Here is a 14,794-nt window from a genome sequence, read left to right on the forward strand (position 1 = left end):
GTTCAGGACCGTGAACTCATTAAGTCTATTGGGGAATAGAGAGACACCAGCACTGGTGCCTCAGGGGTGTCTCCTCCAGGCCCCAGTAGCATTGCCACATCTGTGGAAGATCAAGATGCATTGGATCCCATGTGCAAGAGAGATCTCATCACTAGAGAGACGGGTAGCTCATCAGGTTCGGGGGATAGCCCTTCGTCTGATCTTGAACATATGGCAGAAAAAGACACTATGGATGAAGAGGCCAGCGTTAGTAGGTTTGGTCGTAGCGGGGGCAAACCAATCAAATACAAAAACTTTGTTTGCGACAAGGTGACCTGTTTAGTACCCTGTTTTTGTTCCAGTTTAGGTTTCCTCCTCGAGGATCGTAAGGGAAGGAGATGTGTTGTGTTCCTTACTTCCCCTGTCTCTCCCCGCGCGACCTATCTCTTGCGCGCGCATGTTATGTTTGTATGTATTTGAGCTTATATAGCGCACAGCTACCCACAAAGGGTTTCCCGGCGCTTGCTTAGGGAACCCGTCCTGGTATTCCCCTGTGAGATAACCCCGGCAGGGTATCCACAAGGTGAAAGCCAGGCATCCCACCGCGAGGGGCCGTTGTGGAGATTAAGCAAGCTATTGCCCAGAGTCGCAGAGTGTGAACCCGTGAGTCGAGAAGGCACCAGAGCGAGAATTATCGTGTCCGTGGAATTTTTGAGCCCAAGACCCGCCGAGGCGGGGAATTGAACCCTGGTCCAGGGCCGATCTCAGCTTCCGGGTCTGGACAACTGGACGTTCTACTGTGAGAGTTGGTTTGTCAGTTGAGCTGACAGTTATGAGTTCCTGTTTGCCAGCCTGATTGAGCACTCCCGCCTTGGGTGTGTTGCCTTATGATCTTAATAAATAGCCTACTCCTATCAGCAGCCACCGGAGTATTACTTAACAGCCATTCACATAATTCTCCCAGTGCCTACAAAAACGAATATGTCCTTGAGTAATTGTGACTGCTGGAATGTAGAGCATTCCAATACTATCGAAGTTCGCGCTATATAAAACTGCAATTAAAATGACGCTAGACTTACGGCAAGGCATAATCCCTATCTGCTTGTCGTGACAGGATACATTTGATTCCACAAGCAATCGACTAATCTGTCAAGGGATCTTGATCAGTCGGAAGTCACCCCCCAACCTTCCCCGTCTTTTCCTAGACCTTCTGTCTGGGCTAAAGTCTTCAGGCTGTGCCTCCGCTTCAGTTCAGTGGGCGAGACCCCGCCTATATTCGTGCCTGACAGACGTAGTATACATTTTCAGGCGCCCTGTCCTAGTTAACGAACATTTTCCCATACTCTCCTCTATCAACTATTCTCGCAATCTCCTGCTTTTGCCCAATTACTATCCATTTCCTAATATCTCTCGCCAGCTCCTCCATTGTCGACCTATATCCTTCGACTCTCTTTTTTTCCCCAAATTCCTCCTGCCTCGGAAGGTGAATTTGACGCTGCGTCGCAGCGTGATGACGTCCCCCGGCTCCTTTCAAACAACAAACTGGTCCGCGAACCTCCCGGATCGAGCGCTGACCCGGCTGGTGTGTATCCTGCGTCAAAATGAGCACCCTCGTGCTTGACAATGGGGCGTACACGGCCAAGATCGGTTACACCCACGGGAAGCCCAGGTACGGAACTGTACGCTGCACGGTGAAGGAAGAGCTATCTACGAGATTGAGGGAAGATGATACAAAATGATGTGGAAAATCCACAGATACTGAATGTGTCGAACAGAGAGTCAGTGTGAAAAAGAGTGAGTGAGATGCTAAAAATTATAATATAATGAGCACACAGCTGCCACGTTTCCTAGGTCTACCTGTGACTAGCTGCTCAGGAAAGTGGGATATTTTGAAAAAATAATTTGGGGAATGTATTTCCCCATTAACTTCTTTTAACTATTTTTGGCCTGAAATATTTGGGATCTACCTCTGAATTGGGTCTATGGAATATATGCGCAAAATCACTGTTTTTAGGTCTCGGCTAGCGTAGGCTGTGCATGTGCAGTCTCGCTGGCGAGATCTTATGTTTCAGAATAGTGAGGTTTAAACCTGCCCCTCTTCTCCATTGGCTGGCTCCCTAAACGGCGGCCAGCTATTGGAGAAGAGGTTTCTGTGACGTCATTTGTTGTAGTTAAGCCCCGCCCGTTTCGGATTGAGGGGCGTGTTTTTTGCTATCCTTTCACTCCGTGACGTCTTCTGTCACTCAACAAAAAACACGCCCCCCAGTCTGCAAAGGACGGGGCTTACAGTGACTGTCCCACCCCACACAATGTCTCTTCCCCACGCCTCTTCCCTCCACTCTGCTCTCCCTGCTCCTCCCATTTCCAGGGTCTCTCCACCATGCAGCCTCCCACTCTCCACCCTGCATCCCTCCCACCCTCCTCCCGGAGCCCGACACAATGGGCCTTTGTGGCCGTGAGTGGCAGCGGGCTGGGCGGCCCTGGCGGCGCAAGCCCGGGGAGGAGCTTCGGCCGCCTCTCTGGCATGGAAGGACTCGGAGAAGTTTGCCGGCTCCTCCCCGCACCTGCCTGTGCGACTGCGGGATCCCGGCCTGTCCTCGGAGGCGGTCCCGGGCCCTTATTCCTCTCATAACCCGCACGAGTGAAGAACAAAACCGCATCTGGATCAGAGCGGGAGGCGGCAGCGGGGGGACGAAGGACGGCCGGGGCCACCGGACAGTACAGGCCTTTGATTTCTGTATTATTTGTGCTTCTCGCCCCTGTACTGTCAGCCGGGGCTGTGTGCGTGTCTTGGGTCTGTAGGGAGCTCACTGGTCACGCTGTGCAATGTGTGTTGGTCTCGTGGTTTCACCCCCCCCTCCCAATGCATGGGATTAGCGGCACCCCGTGCCCCTCTGTCCCTTGTAAACCTGCCTGCTGCTGAGATCGCCTTCTGTCCAGCTGCCGGGACCACCACTCTGCTCCCGGAAGCTGTCAGGAGTTCCACCCCTCTTCTCCATGGGAGCCTGTCTGCTCTGGGCAGCATCCCTCTGTGTCCCTTCTGAAGTCTCCTGCACCCACTTAGCCACCCGTGCCTGCTGGCGGATACCCCCTATAAAGGTGCCTGCTGCCCGGTGCACCCCTCTGCCCATACCTGTAGTCTCAAACGTCTATTACACACAAGACGGTCTGCTCTTGGTAGCAGTCCCTCTGTCTGTCCGGTGCAAAGTTGCCTACACCTTTGAGCACCCCTCCTGCTCCACGTATGGCTGGCTGCTGGCGATTACCCCAATATAAAGCCCCTGTAAGTAATGGTGCCTGCTGCGACCACCCCCTTAAACCCCAGGCCCTCTGTAAGTCTATCTGCTGGCGGGGTACAGTCCGTCAAGCCGCCTGCTCCCACGAGGACCCCTCTGCACCATGGGAAGGTGCCTGGTACTCGGAGCACCGCTTCTGCCCGCTGCAAAGGTGCCTGCTGCCGGGAACACCGCTTCTACCCCCGCAAACTACCTGCAACCCCCTCTTTGCCCCGTAACCTGAGCCGGAAGTCCCACGCACGCCCTGGCAGCCGAGGAAGGCTTCGAGGGGGGAGGTCGGGAGACCACCCCGCCTCCTCGAGTGCCGCAAGTGTTCCAGGGGCTCTCATGCGCTGGAGGGAGCCCCGGAAGAAGTTTTCTTGCTTCTGTTTCCTGGTTGTGCTCGAGTTTTCTTTGTTTTTTTGCCCCCTGTGTTCCCTCGTTGTGCTTGGTTTTCTGCCCCTTGTTCCCTCGTTGTGCTTGTTTTTCTGACCCCTGTTCCCTCGTTTTGCTTGCTTTCCTGCCCCCTGTCCCCTTGTTGTGCTTGCTTTCCTGCCCCCTGTTCCCTCGTTGTGCTTGCTTTTCTGCCCCCTGTTCCCTCGTTATGCTTGCTTTTCTCCCACCTGTTCCCTCGTTGTGCTTGCTTTTCTGCCACCCGTTCCCTCGTTGTGATCGGTTTTTCTGCCCTCTGTTCCCTCGTTGTGATCGTTTTTTCAGGCCTCTGTTCCCTGTGTGTGGCTCTGTGTGTGTGTGGCTCTGTGTGTGTGTGGCTCTGTGTGTGTGTGTGTGTGTGTGTATGTGGCTGTGTGTGTGTGTGTGGGGGGGGGCTCTGTGTGTGTGTGTGTGTGTGTGGGGCTCTGTGTGTGGGGCTCTGTGTGTGGGGCTCTGTGTGTGTGTGGGGCTCTGTGTGTGTGTGGGGCTCTGTGTGTGTGTGTGTGTGTATGTGGCTGTGTGTGTGTGTGTGGGGGGGGGGCTCTGTGTGTGTGGGGGGGGCTCTGTGTGTGTGGGGGGGGGCTCTGTGTGTGTGGGGGGGGGCTCTGTGTGTGTGTGTGTGGGGCTCTGTGTGTGTGTGGGGCTCTGTGTGTGTGTGGGGCTCTGTGTGTGGGGCTCTGTGTGTGGGGCTCTGTGTGTGTGGGCTCTGTGTGTGTGTGTGGGCTCTGTGTGTGTGTGGGCTCTCTGTGTGTGTGGGCTCTGTGTGTGTGTGGGCTCTGTGTGTGTGGGGGGCTCTGTGTGTGGGGGGCTGTGTGTGTGTGTGTGGGGCTGTGTGTATGTGGGGGGGTTGTGTGTGTGTCTGTGGGGCTCTCTGTGTGTGTGGGGGGGCCCCTGTGTGTGGGGGGGGGGGCTCCATGTGTGTGTGTATGGCTCTCTGTGTGTGGCTCTGTGTGTGTGTATGGGGGGGAGCTGTGTGTGTGAGTGCGTGGGGATGTGTGTTTGTGCGTGGGGCTGTGTGTGTGTGGGGCTGTGTGTGTGTGGGGGGCTCCGTGTGTGTGTGGGTCTCTCTGCATGTGGCTCTGTGTGTGTGGCTCTGTGTGTGTGTGCGTGGGGCTGTGTGTGCGTGGGGCTGTGTGTGTGTGTGGGGCTGTGTGTGTGTGTGTGGCTCTGTGTGTGTGTGGGGGGGCTCTGTTGCTCTGTGTGTGGGGCTCTGTGTGTGTGGGGCTCTATGTGTGTGTGTGTGTGGGGCTCTGTGTGTGTGTGTGACTCTGTGTGTGGGTTTGTGTGTGTGTGGGGCTCTCTGTGTGTGTGGGGGGCTCTCTGTGTGTGTGTGTGGGGCTCTCTGTGTGTGTGTGTGGGGCTCTGTGTGTGTGGGGGGCTCTGTGTGTGTGTGGGGCTCTGTGTGTGTGGGGGTCTCTGTGTGTGTGTGTGTGTGTGTGGGGCTCTGTTTGTGTGTGGGGCTCTGTGTGTGTGTGGGGGGCTATGTGTGTGTTTGTGGGGCTCTGTGTGTGTGTGTGGGTCTGTGTGTGTGTGTGTGGGTCTGTGTGTGTGTGTGTGTGTGTGTGTGTGGGGCTCGCTCTGTGTGTGTGTGGGGCTCTGTGTGTGTGTGGGGCTCTGTGTGGGGCTCTGTGTGTGTGTGGGGCTCTGTGTGTGTGTGGCTCTGTGTGTGTTGGGGGGGCTCTGTGTGTGTGTGGGGCTCTGTGTGTGTGAGGCTCTGTGTGTGTGTGTGGGGCTCTGTGTGTGTGTGGGACTCTGTGTGTGGGACTCTGTGTGTGGGGCTCTGTGTGTGTGTGGGGCTCTGTGTGTGTGTGTGTGGGGGGCTGTGTGTGTGTGTGGGGCTCTGTGTGTGTGTGTGTGTGTGGGGCTCTGTGTGTGTGTGTGTGTGTGTGGGGCTCTGTGTGTGTGTGGGGCTCTGTGTGTGTGTGGGGGGCTCTGTGTGTGTGTGTGTGGCTCGGTGTGTGTGGGGCTCTGTGTGTGTGTATGTGTGGCTCTGTGTGTGTGGGTTGCTCTGTGTGTGTGTGTGGGTTGCTCTGTGTGTGTGTGGGGGGGCTCTGTGTGTGTGGGGGGGGGGGGCTCTGTGTGTTTGTGTGTGGGGCTCTGTGTGTGTGTGGGGGGGCTCTGTGTGTGTGTGTGGGGGGGCTCTGTGTGTGTGTGGGGGGGGGGCTCTGTGTGTGTGGGGGGGGCTCTGTGTGTGTGTGGGCTCTGTGTGTGTGTGGGCTCTGTGTGTGGGGGGGGCTCTGTGGGTGGGGGGGCTGTGTGTGTGTGTGTGGGGCTGTGTGTGTGTGGGGGGTTGTGTGTGTGTCTGTGGGGCTCTCTGTGTGTGTGGGGGGCTCCCTGTGTGTGTGTGGGGGGCTCCATGTGTGTGTGTGTGGCTCTCTGTGTATGGCTCTCTGTGTGTGGCTCTGTGTGTGTGTGGGGGGGGGGCTGTGTGTGTGTGCGTGGGGATGTGTGTTTGTGCATGGGGCTGTGTGTGTGTGGGGCTCTCTGTATGTGGCTCTGTGTGTGTGGCTCTGTGTGCGTGGGGCTGTGTGTGCGTGGGGCTGTGTGTGTGTGTGGGGCTGTGTGTGTGTGTGGGGCTCTGTGTGTGTGTGGGGGGGGCTCTGTGTGTGGGGCTCTGTGTGTGTGGGGCTCTATGTGTGTGTGTGTGTGGGGCTCTGTGTGTGTGTGTAACTCTGTGTGTGGGTTTGTGTGTGTGGGGGGCTCTCTGTGTGTGTGTGGGGCTCTCTCTGTGTGTGTGTGGGGCTCTCTCTGTGTGTGTGTGGGGCTCTCTGTGTGTGTGTGGGGCTCTGTGTGTGTGTGGGGCTCTGTGTGTGTGGGGCTCTGTGTGTGTGGGGGTCTCTGTGTGTGTGGGTGTGGGGGGGCTCTGTGTGTGTGTGGTGGGCTATGTGTGTGTTTGTGGGGCTCTGTGTGTGTGTGTGGGTCTGTGTGTGTGTGTGTGGGTCTGTGTGTGTGTGTGTGTGTGGGGCTCGCTCTGTGTGTGTGTGGGGCTCTGTGTGTGTGTGGGGCTCTCTGTGTCTGTGGGGCTCTGTGTGTGTGGGGGGGCTCTGTGTGTGTGTGGGGCTCTGTGTGTGTGTGGGGCTCTGTGTGTGTGGGGGGCTCTCTGTGTGTCTGTGTGTGTGTGTGGGGCTCTGTGTGTGTGTGGGACTCTGTGTGTGGGGCTCTGTGTGTGGGGCTCTGTGTGTGGGGCTCTGTGTGTGGGGCTGTGTGTGTGTGTGGGGCTCTGTGTGTGTGTGTGTGGGGCTCTGTGTGTGTGTGTGTGGGGCTCTGTGTGTGTGTGTGGGGGGCTCTGTGTGTGTGTGTGTGTGTGTGGGGGGCTCTGTGTGTGTGGGGGGCTCTGTGTGTGTGGCTCGGTGTGTGTGGGGCTCTGTGTGTGTGTATGTGTGGCTCGGTGTGTGTGTGGCTCTGTCTGTGTGGGTTGCTCTGTGTGTGTGTGTGGGTTGCTCTGTGTGTGGGGGGGGCTCTGTGTGTGTGTGGGGGGGGCTGTGTGTGTGGGGCTCTGTGTGTGTGGGGGGGGGGCTCTGTGTGTTTGTGTGTGGGGCTCTGTGTGTGTGTGGGGGGGGCTCTGTGTGTGTGTGTGGGGGGGCTCTGTGTGTGTGTGGGGGGCTCTGTGTGTGTGTGGGGCTCTGTGTGTGTGTGTGTAGGGCTCTGTGTGTGGGTGCAAATGCAATAGGTCTCGCATTTGCGAGAGATTAAGCTATTGGCATTGTAAATGACAATGCCATTCATTTATATGTTTTAAAAACAAAAACATAAATAAAAATAATGTCATAAGCAATACCAATAGCTCTAACTTTAACAATGCCGAGACCATTGAATTGTAAATGCTTGTTTAGGTCTCGGCTAGACAGCGTTTGCGTTGTTTCTCTGAGACATGTTGTATATACTTTGTAGGCTCCAGCCTGCCCATAGTTTTCCCATTTGCTAGCTCCATCGTCACTCTACTATTCTTTCTCCCCATTTCTCCATTAGTCAAGTCAAGTCATAACATTTATATAGCGCACTACATACCCAGAGGGTTTCAAGGCGCTTAGGAAGGGGAGGTGGATTATTTGTCAAATATCCACGTTTTAAGCTGCTTTCTGAACGCTAGGTGATTCTGGGTGAGGCGAAGGTAAGCGGGGAGTGAATTCCATGTTTTGGCAGCCAGGTATGAGAAGGATCTGCCTCCCATGGTGGTCTTGTTGATGCGAGGTACAGTGGCGAAGGCTTGGCTGGAAGAGCGAAGTTGGCGGGAGGGGGTGTAGAAGGACAGTCGAGAGTTGAGGCAATCTGGTCCGATGTCGTAGAGTGATTTGTGTGCGTGGGTAAGCAGTCGGAAAGTAATCCTCTTATTGACGGGTAGCCAGTGGAGGTCTTTAAGGTGACCAGAGATGTGTTCGTTGCGTGGGATGTCTAATATGAGCCTGGCTGAGGCGTTTTGGATTCGTTGTAGTTTCTTCTGGAGTTTAGCGGTGGTACCTGCGTAGAGGGTGTTTCCGTAGTCCAGTCGGCTCGTGACTAGAGCGTGGGTGACTGTTTTCCTTGTTTCGGAGGGGATCCAGCGAAATGTTTTTCTGAGCATGCGAAGAATGTTAAAGCAGGAAGAGGATACGGCGCTGACTTGTCTGTTCATTGAGAGTGAAGAATCCAGGATGACGCCAAGGTTCCGTGCGTGGTCTGTCGGGATGGGTGCATTTCCGAGGGCTTCCGGCCACCAGGAATCGTCCCATGCAGAGGGGGATTTACCTAAGATGAGGACTTCTGTTTTGTCTGAGTTCAGTTTCAGACGGCTTTGTTTCATCCATTCGGAGACTTCTTTCATTCCTTCGTGTAGGTTAGTTTTGGCGGTGCTGGGGTCCTTGGTGAGAGATAGGATCAGTTGAGTGTCATCCGCGTAAGAGATGATGTTGAGGTTGTGTTGGCGGGCGATGGCCGTGAGGGGGCTCATGTATACGTTGAAGAGGGTGGGACTGAGTGAGGATCCTTGTGGTACGCCGCAGATGATTTCAGAGGCCTCGGACTTGAATGGTGGGAGGCGGGCTCTCTGGGTTCTTCCGGTGAGGAACGAGGTGATCCATTCCAGTGCCTTTCCTTGGATTCCGATGTTTCTGAGGCGTTGTAAAAGGGTGCTGTGGCAGACTGTGTCGAAGGCTGCAGAGAGGTCGAGGAGGATGAGGGCGACTGTGTCTCCATCGTCCAGTAGAGTTCGAATGTCGTCTGTTGCTGCGATGAGTGCGGTCTCAGTGCTGTGTTTGGCTCGGAAGCCAGATTGTGAGGGGTCGAGTGATTTGTTGGCTTCGAGGAAGGCGGAGAGCTGGTTGTTGACAGCTTTCTCGATGACTTTGGCCGGGAATGGAAGAAGTGAGATGGGGCGGTAGTTTTTGAGTTCGGTGGGGTCTGCTGTTGGTTTTTTCAGAAGGGCGGTGAGTTCAGCGTGTTTCCAGTCTTCTGGGAAGGTAGCGGAGTTGAAGGAGCAGTTGATGACGTCTCGGAGGTGCGGAGCTATGTCGGAGTCTGCTTTGTTGAAGATGTGGTGGGGGCATGGGTCTGTGGGGGATCCAGAGTGGATGGAGTTCATCAGGCGGATGGTGTCCTCAGTGGAGATTGGGTTCCAGGCGTTAAGGGTGTTAACGGGGGGAAGATGGTCAGCTGATGGTAGGGTGGGTTGCCTTCCGGGTTGGTTGTCAAAGCTGTTGTGGATGTCAGCAATCTTGTTGTGGAAAAAAGAGGCTAGGGAATCGCAGAGGGTTTGAGAGGGGGTGATGTCGTTGGAGTTGGCCGAGGGGTTGGAAAATTCCTTGACCATGTTGAAAAGTTCCTTGCTGTTGTGGGCGTTGTTGTCAAGTCGATCTTTGAATGCTGTTTTCTTGGCTTTTCGGATCAGTTGGTGGTGAGTACGGATGGCGCTTTTGAAGGCGTCCTTGTTGCTGGTGGATGGGTCTTTTTTCCAGGCCTTTTCAAGGGAGCGGCACAGTTTCTTGGATTTCTTGAGGTCGTCGTTGAACCATGAGGCCTTCTTGAAGCCAAGTTTGTGTTGACGTTTTTTCAGTGGTGCTAAGGTGTCGGCGGTGTTGGATAACCAAAGGGTGAGGTTGGAGGCGGCTTCGTTGGCGTTAGAAGAGAGGGCTGGGGAGGATTGAAGGAGTGATGTGGAGATCTGCTCTGTGGTGATTTTGTTCCAGTTTCTTTGCAGAGTTGGTTGGGGGTGGTTGATGGGTTTCGGCTTGTTGTAGGTGAAGTGAACGCAGCTGTGGTCAGTCCAGAGGAGATCCGTAGTGTGGCTGAAGGAGACATGGTTGCTGGAGGTGAAGATGGGGTCGAGAGTGTGACCTGCGATGTGGGTGGGGGAAGTGACCAGTTGTTTAAGTCCGAGGTTGGCGAGGTTGTCCAAGAGGGTGGCGGTATTGCGGTCGTTGCTCTTTTCAAGGTGGAAGTTGAGGTCTCCCAGAAGGATGTAGTCTTTGGAGGGGAGCGCGTGTGGGGTGATGAAGTGCGTGATGTCTTCACTGAATTTTGCGCGGGGTCCTGGTGGTCTGTAGAGGAGGGTGCCTCTGAGTGTGGTCTTGGGGTCGATGTGGATCTGGAAGTGAAGGTGTTCGGAGTTGGCGAGGTTGGCATCAGAGCTGGTTGAGATGCGGATTGTTTTCTTATGGACGATAGCGATTCCACCTCCTGTATGGTCGGTGCGGTCCTTGCGTGTGATCTTATAGTCATCAGGGATAGCGATGGCGATGTCAGGGGCGGAGGAAGCGTTCATCCATGTTTCCGTTAGGAAGGCGACGTCAGGAGAGATGGTGTCTAGTAGGTTCCAAAGGTCAATGGCGTGCCTGTGGACCGAGCGGGTGTTGAGAAGGATGCATTCTAGGTGGTTGGGGTCGGGAATCTGTGGTGTGGTCGTAGCGGAGATGTTGTCGGTGCCGCTAAATTTGCAGGAGAAGCAGGAGAACGGTCCATGGGTGCGTCCAGGAGCGGCTTGGACGCAGTTGGGGGCGCGACCGGGGTCAAGGGCTAGGAGGGTGGCGGCATCGTAGGTAACGCGGGGGGGCTGGGCAGCGCGAGGGGCAGGGGGTCTGGCGCTGGGCGCGGTCCAGGCGCGGACGGGCGTAGACGGGCTTACCTTTGGCGCACCTTCGGCGAGGCCGTAGCGCGTGGACGCTGCGCGTGGGGGCATTGGCCATAAATGGATGTTGGGGGGGGAGGGGCGTGGGAGGGTCAGCAGCTGGGAGGCGGTAGCGGGGAGGAGGGGCAGGGAAAACAACAACAGCAAACAAGATGGAGGTCAGAGGGGAGGCGAGGCAGGGGCAGTAGGTCGCCAGCGAAAATAAATCCAATAATGCACGTTGCTGCCAGGTGGGCCAATACAGTTAAATGCAGTGCAGGGCGGGCGGCGCTATAGTCACAAGCGCTGAGAGCTATGACATTAAACAAAACACTGCGCAAATTTGTGAAATGCAGGCGAGCCGATTTTAAACACGGCGCTATTTAGTCTAATGCAGGCGATACCACTGAGATAAAGAATGCAGGCGATACCGTGAAGTTGAATTCAGCAGTGCGATCCCCAGGAAGATAGCAGCAGTACAGGGAGAGGAGCAAGGAGGGAGCAACCGGTCAGGAGCGAGTCCGGGCGGTCACAAGGGCTGAGAGGACGAGGTAGGCTCTGTGAACGTGCTTTTGTCATGCCTATTCCTGTGTTTAGCCCTCCCCAAGAGCAGGGACTAATTACTAATATCCACCCCCAGCTGACATTTTAGCATATGTAATCAGACTACTTTTATCTTTATTCTGGAGCACTTGAGACAAGTGCTTGCAGTTTACCAAGCTCTGCTGTAAACAGGGCTGTAAATCTTGCTCTTATTTTGTCACATTTGCTCTGAATTCAAAGACCAACGTCCTTTTTTGTTTTTGTTTGTTTATTCTTCCCTCACCCTCTATGCTTCCTTTTGTCAATGCTTCCCCTGTCTTCTTCATGTGGTCCGGTTTTACTTATTAAATTTTACAATTCTCGGCTGGCTGATAAAACTCAAACATATGAGTCTCGGGTTTTAAAAGTTGCTGAAATCCGTAGAGGATTGAGAGGAACCCCAATGATGAAGCATGCCACCAAGGGGAAACCCTGGTGGGTGAGGGGTCTCTAGAAAAAGAGTCTTTTTTCTAGTAAGGAGATAACAACAAACTTTCGTTTGGATCCTAGTTCCCCCCATAGGTTCGTTTTTTTTCGATGTACTTGAATTTTGTGAAACTGTATACAGTTAAGGAGGGTAAACCTAGCCTTAACCTCTAACTCCCCTGGTTGTTTGGTTGGATGTGGGGAAGTGCCTTATGCTGTGCTCTGCTCAAGGCTGTGGTCCCTATTCACATGGTGGAAAGTTAACAGATGTTAGCAGGTCTGTAGAATCTAAACCAAAAATCTAGACTAAAGAAGTAACTCGTGCATGGACTTAAACAACTTGGCATAGCTGAGAACAACTATCACTTGCACTAGCATAAAGCTGCATAGAGAGCGACCAACCTATAATAAGACTCTGTGGCTACATTTTTAATCCACTGTGACTGGGAAAAGCTAAAATTGAAAGGCATGTTCTCTGGACTTCAAGCACTGAAGAGGTTGTCAGAATCCCCATTTGCGCCTGTAATGTTTTAAATTCAGATTCACAAGACAAACTTCATCATCCATGAGAGAAACGAAGAGTGAAGAAAGATGCAGTGCCAATATTTATATAGCACTTTCTGGGTTGTTGAGTAAGTAGCTGCTCTGTTAGTATCATTCATATAGCACTCTGTGCCCCGATCAGGGGAGTCTCCAGGTTGAAGGGGTGTGGTAAGCCAATATGGGACGTGCAGGTGGATGATGTTTGAAGATGTTGTGTAAAGCAAGAGTTATCGACCCTGCTGTACTTTAGTATGACAAGAGGAGTTCTGTCTCTCTGTGCCGTGTTATGAGAGAAGTGTGGTGAAAGGAGCTTGAGAGATAGGATCATAGCTTGTGTATAGAGACCTATGGTTTTTCAGAGTTTATGACAGTTGGGATTATGTTTCAGGAAACATCCAGATATATGTAGCCCTTATAAACTCATTGGTTATTAAAAAAAAAAATTCTTTGGGAGTGGCTTGCTCCAGATCTTTGAAGTCTCTATGGAAAAGATTGGTAGCCAAATCAAGTATTTTTTATAAAGGAGGTGATCTGGATCAATGTTATTCTCCATTGGCGGTAGAGCCTGAAAAGTAAGATGGGAGCTGTTCTGTAGATAGTTTGGCAGGTGATGTAGACAGCTTTGGAAAAGAAATCTAGCCACAATGTGCCAGTGTAAAACCTTAAGACCAAGGAAATGTAGTCACACTTGTTCATGGTTAGCACTTGTCTTGCTGCAGCATTCTGGATCCACTGTTATCTTCTGATTTGTTAAGAAGGAACAGGCGGCTGACCAAGGTTATGCACATTAATTTCTCCGTATAAGTAATAAGTCCATAAGCAGTGCACAATACGTCCAGAGTATGCCGCACCAATACTCTCCTGCCAAGCAGATCCAAGATATATGCACAACAAGACGGTGCACAGAACAGAGTGCTCGCAAGCTCCGAGATAGTGTTAAAAAAAGTCTTTATTATTTGTTCAGGTCAAAACTTCAGCCAACGTGTTTCGTTCGCATGAACTTCGTCAGGGCTCTAAATGTGTTGTAAACTCCAATAATTCAATAGTCTTGCTCAACCAAAAAGGTAACGCTGGAGGCCGTGCGTCGTGACACGAATTCCAATTCGACTTTCCGATGAGCAACCAATTGAGGACCTATATCAAGGTCACCCAGTCTCCATAGATAAGCGAATCTATATTCCGTGAGAAATATAAAGGTCCGAGGGTCCGACTGGTATGTGAGTCGACCGTTCTTACTAATATGGTGGTATAGGTCACCGCAATGTAGATAAAGTGGTAAGGGTCCGACCACAAGTACCGGCCGCCCACACAATTCTCTTGTGTGTCGAGAAAAGTGTAAAAATTCACGGAACTGGGAGGCAGACATGTCGGACTCAGAAAGAGTGTTTGTCACATATCGGTTGCAGGACCACTCCTTTTTGGCACAATATAAAATGCTCAGTCTTTTTAATTCCTAGTTCTACTGAACGCAGCAATTTATAGCTCTGGGGCAGATCATTTTAAAAGATAACCCATTAGCAGAATTCTGTCACTAGTAAAATAATCATGTCATGTTGTCACTGCAGATCAAAACTACTATGCAGCTTTATGTATTAGAAAAATGCTCTCAAGGCCAGGTAAATTACTTTCAATTTCAAGACACTGATGTGTGATATACAGTCCTGAGGAGACCGCAGGTCACGATTCGCATGTCATACAATAGTACCTTCCTTTTTGAATCCATTTTATTTGCATACAGTGTCTCTTGTTCTTAGATTTCTTTATAATCATGTTATCTGGCTTATGTTAATAGCAGCAAAATAACACATGCACCATCACCGTTGTTCCTGGACCTAGTGTGTCTATTTAGAACCACAACTACAATAGTTATTGTGACAATTGGGGGAATGCATAAGACCGAGTACATCGAGTAGCGCAAGTGCTTTGGGACAGAAGTATGAGCTTGTTGCTAAAATAACCTAACTAGTGATTAGAGATCAGGAGCTAGAGCAAGGAAAAGAGCACATTGGCGTTAGTCACAGAGTCTTTAAGAGAGTTGTGATCGGTGAGAGCTATGGCAGAAGATTGTCACTTTTCACTAGGCTTTTGAACTTGGCAACCCCACCGCCTGCTATAGGGCGTCTCCTAAGACCTCTCACCTCCTCCCTTTTCAGTTCTCACTCTCAGCTTCTACCCCCTTTAACATGGAGTGCAGCCGAGTTGTTGTAGAGGGAGGTATGTTTGCTCTCTATTTTAATGTTTTTTTTTGTTGATAAACAATGTTATTGGGTTGATGGCCAATGGGAAACAAGGCACCAATTCAGCATATAGTATAATCGGTACAGGTTGCAATGATACGAGCCAGGGCATATTCAGGAGTGAGACAATAGGTCTCCCAGATGCGGTTGTTTGAATACAATAAGTCAGAGGAGCAGCTACTTCCCCACAAATGGCCATGCATTTGAAGACAGCCCCTCGACTCAAACACCACCCTCTCCTG

At 52.5% G+C, this 14,794-nt stretch overlaps 1 protein-coding gene across 2 annotated transcripts in view; it reads left to right on the top strand.

The window, feature by feature from the left end:
- Positions 1 to 1,441: 1,441 nt before the first annotated feature.
- ACTR6 (actin related protein 6) overlaps positions 1,442 to 14,794 on the top strand; it is a 306,657-nt gene continuing 293,304 nt past the window's right edge. The window contains exon 1 of one of the 2 annotated variants that reach the window (XM_086920320.1): positions 1,442 to 1,648. In XM_086920320.1, coding sequence (XP_086776446.1) covers positions 1,581 to 1,648 — 68 coding nt within the window. In that variant the 5' untranslated portion in view covers positions 1,442 to 1,580. Of the gene's footprint in view, positions 1,774 to 14,794 lie in introns of both variants that reach the window. The other variant, XM_086920322.1, reaches the window with a different exon arrangement.

Source organism: Lissotriton vulgaris, chromosome 5 (assembly GCF_964263255.1).
Source record: "Lissotriton vulgaris chromosome 5, aLisVul1.2, whole genome shotgun sequence".
Taxonomy (NCBI): domain Eukaryota; kingdom Metazoa; phylum Chordata; class Amphibia; order Caudata; family Salamandridae; genus Lissotriton; species Lissotriton vulgaris.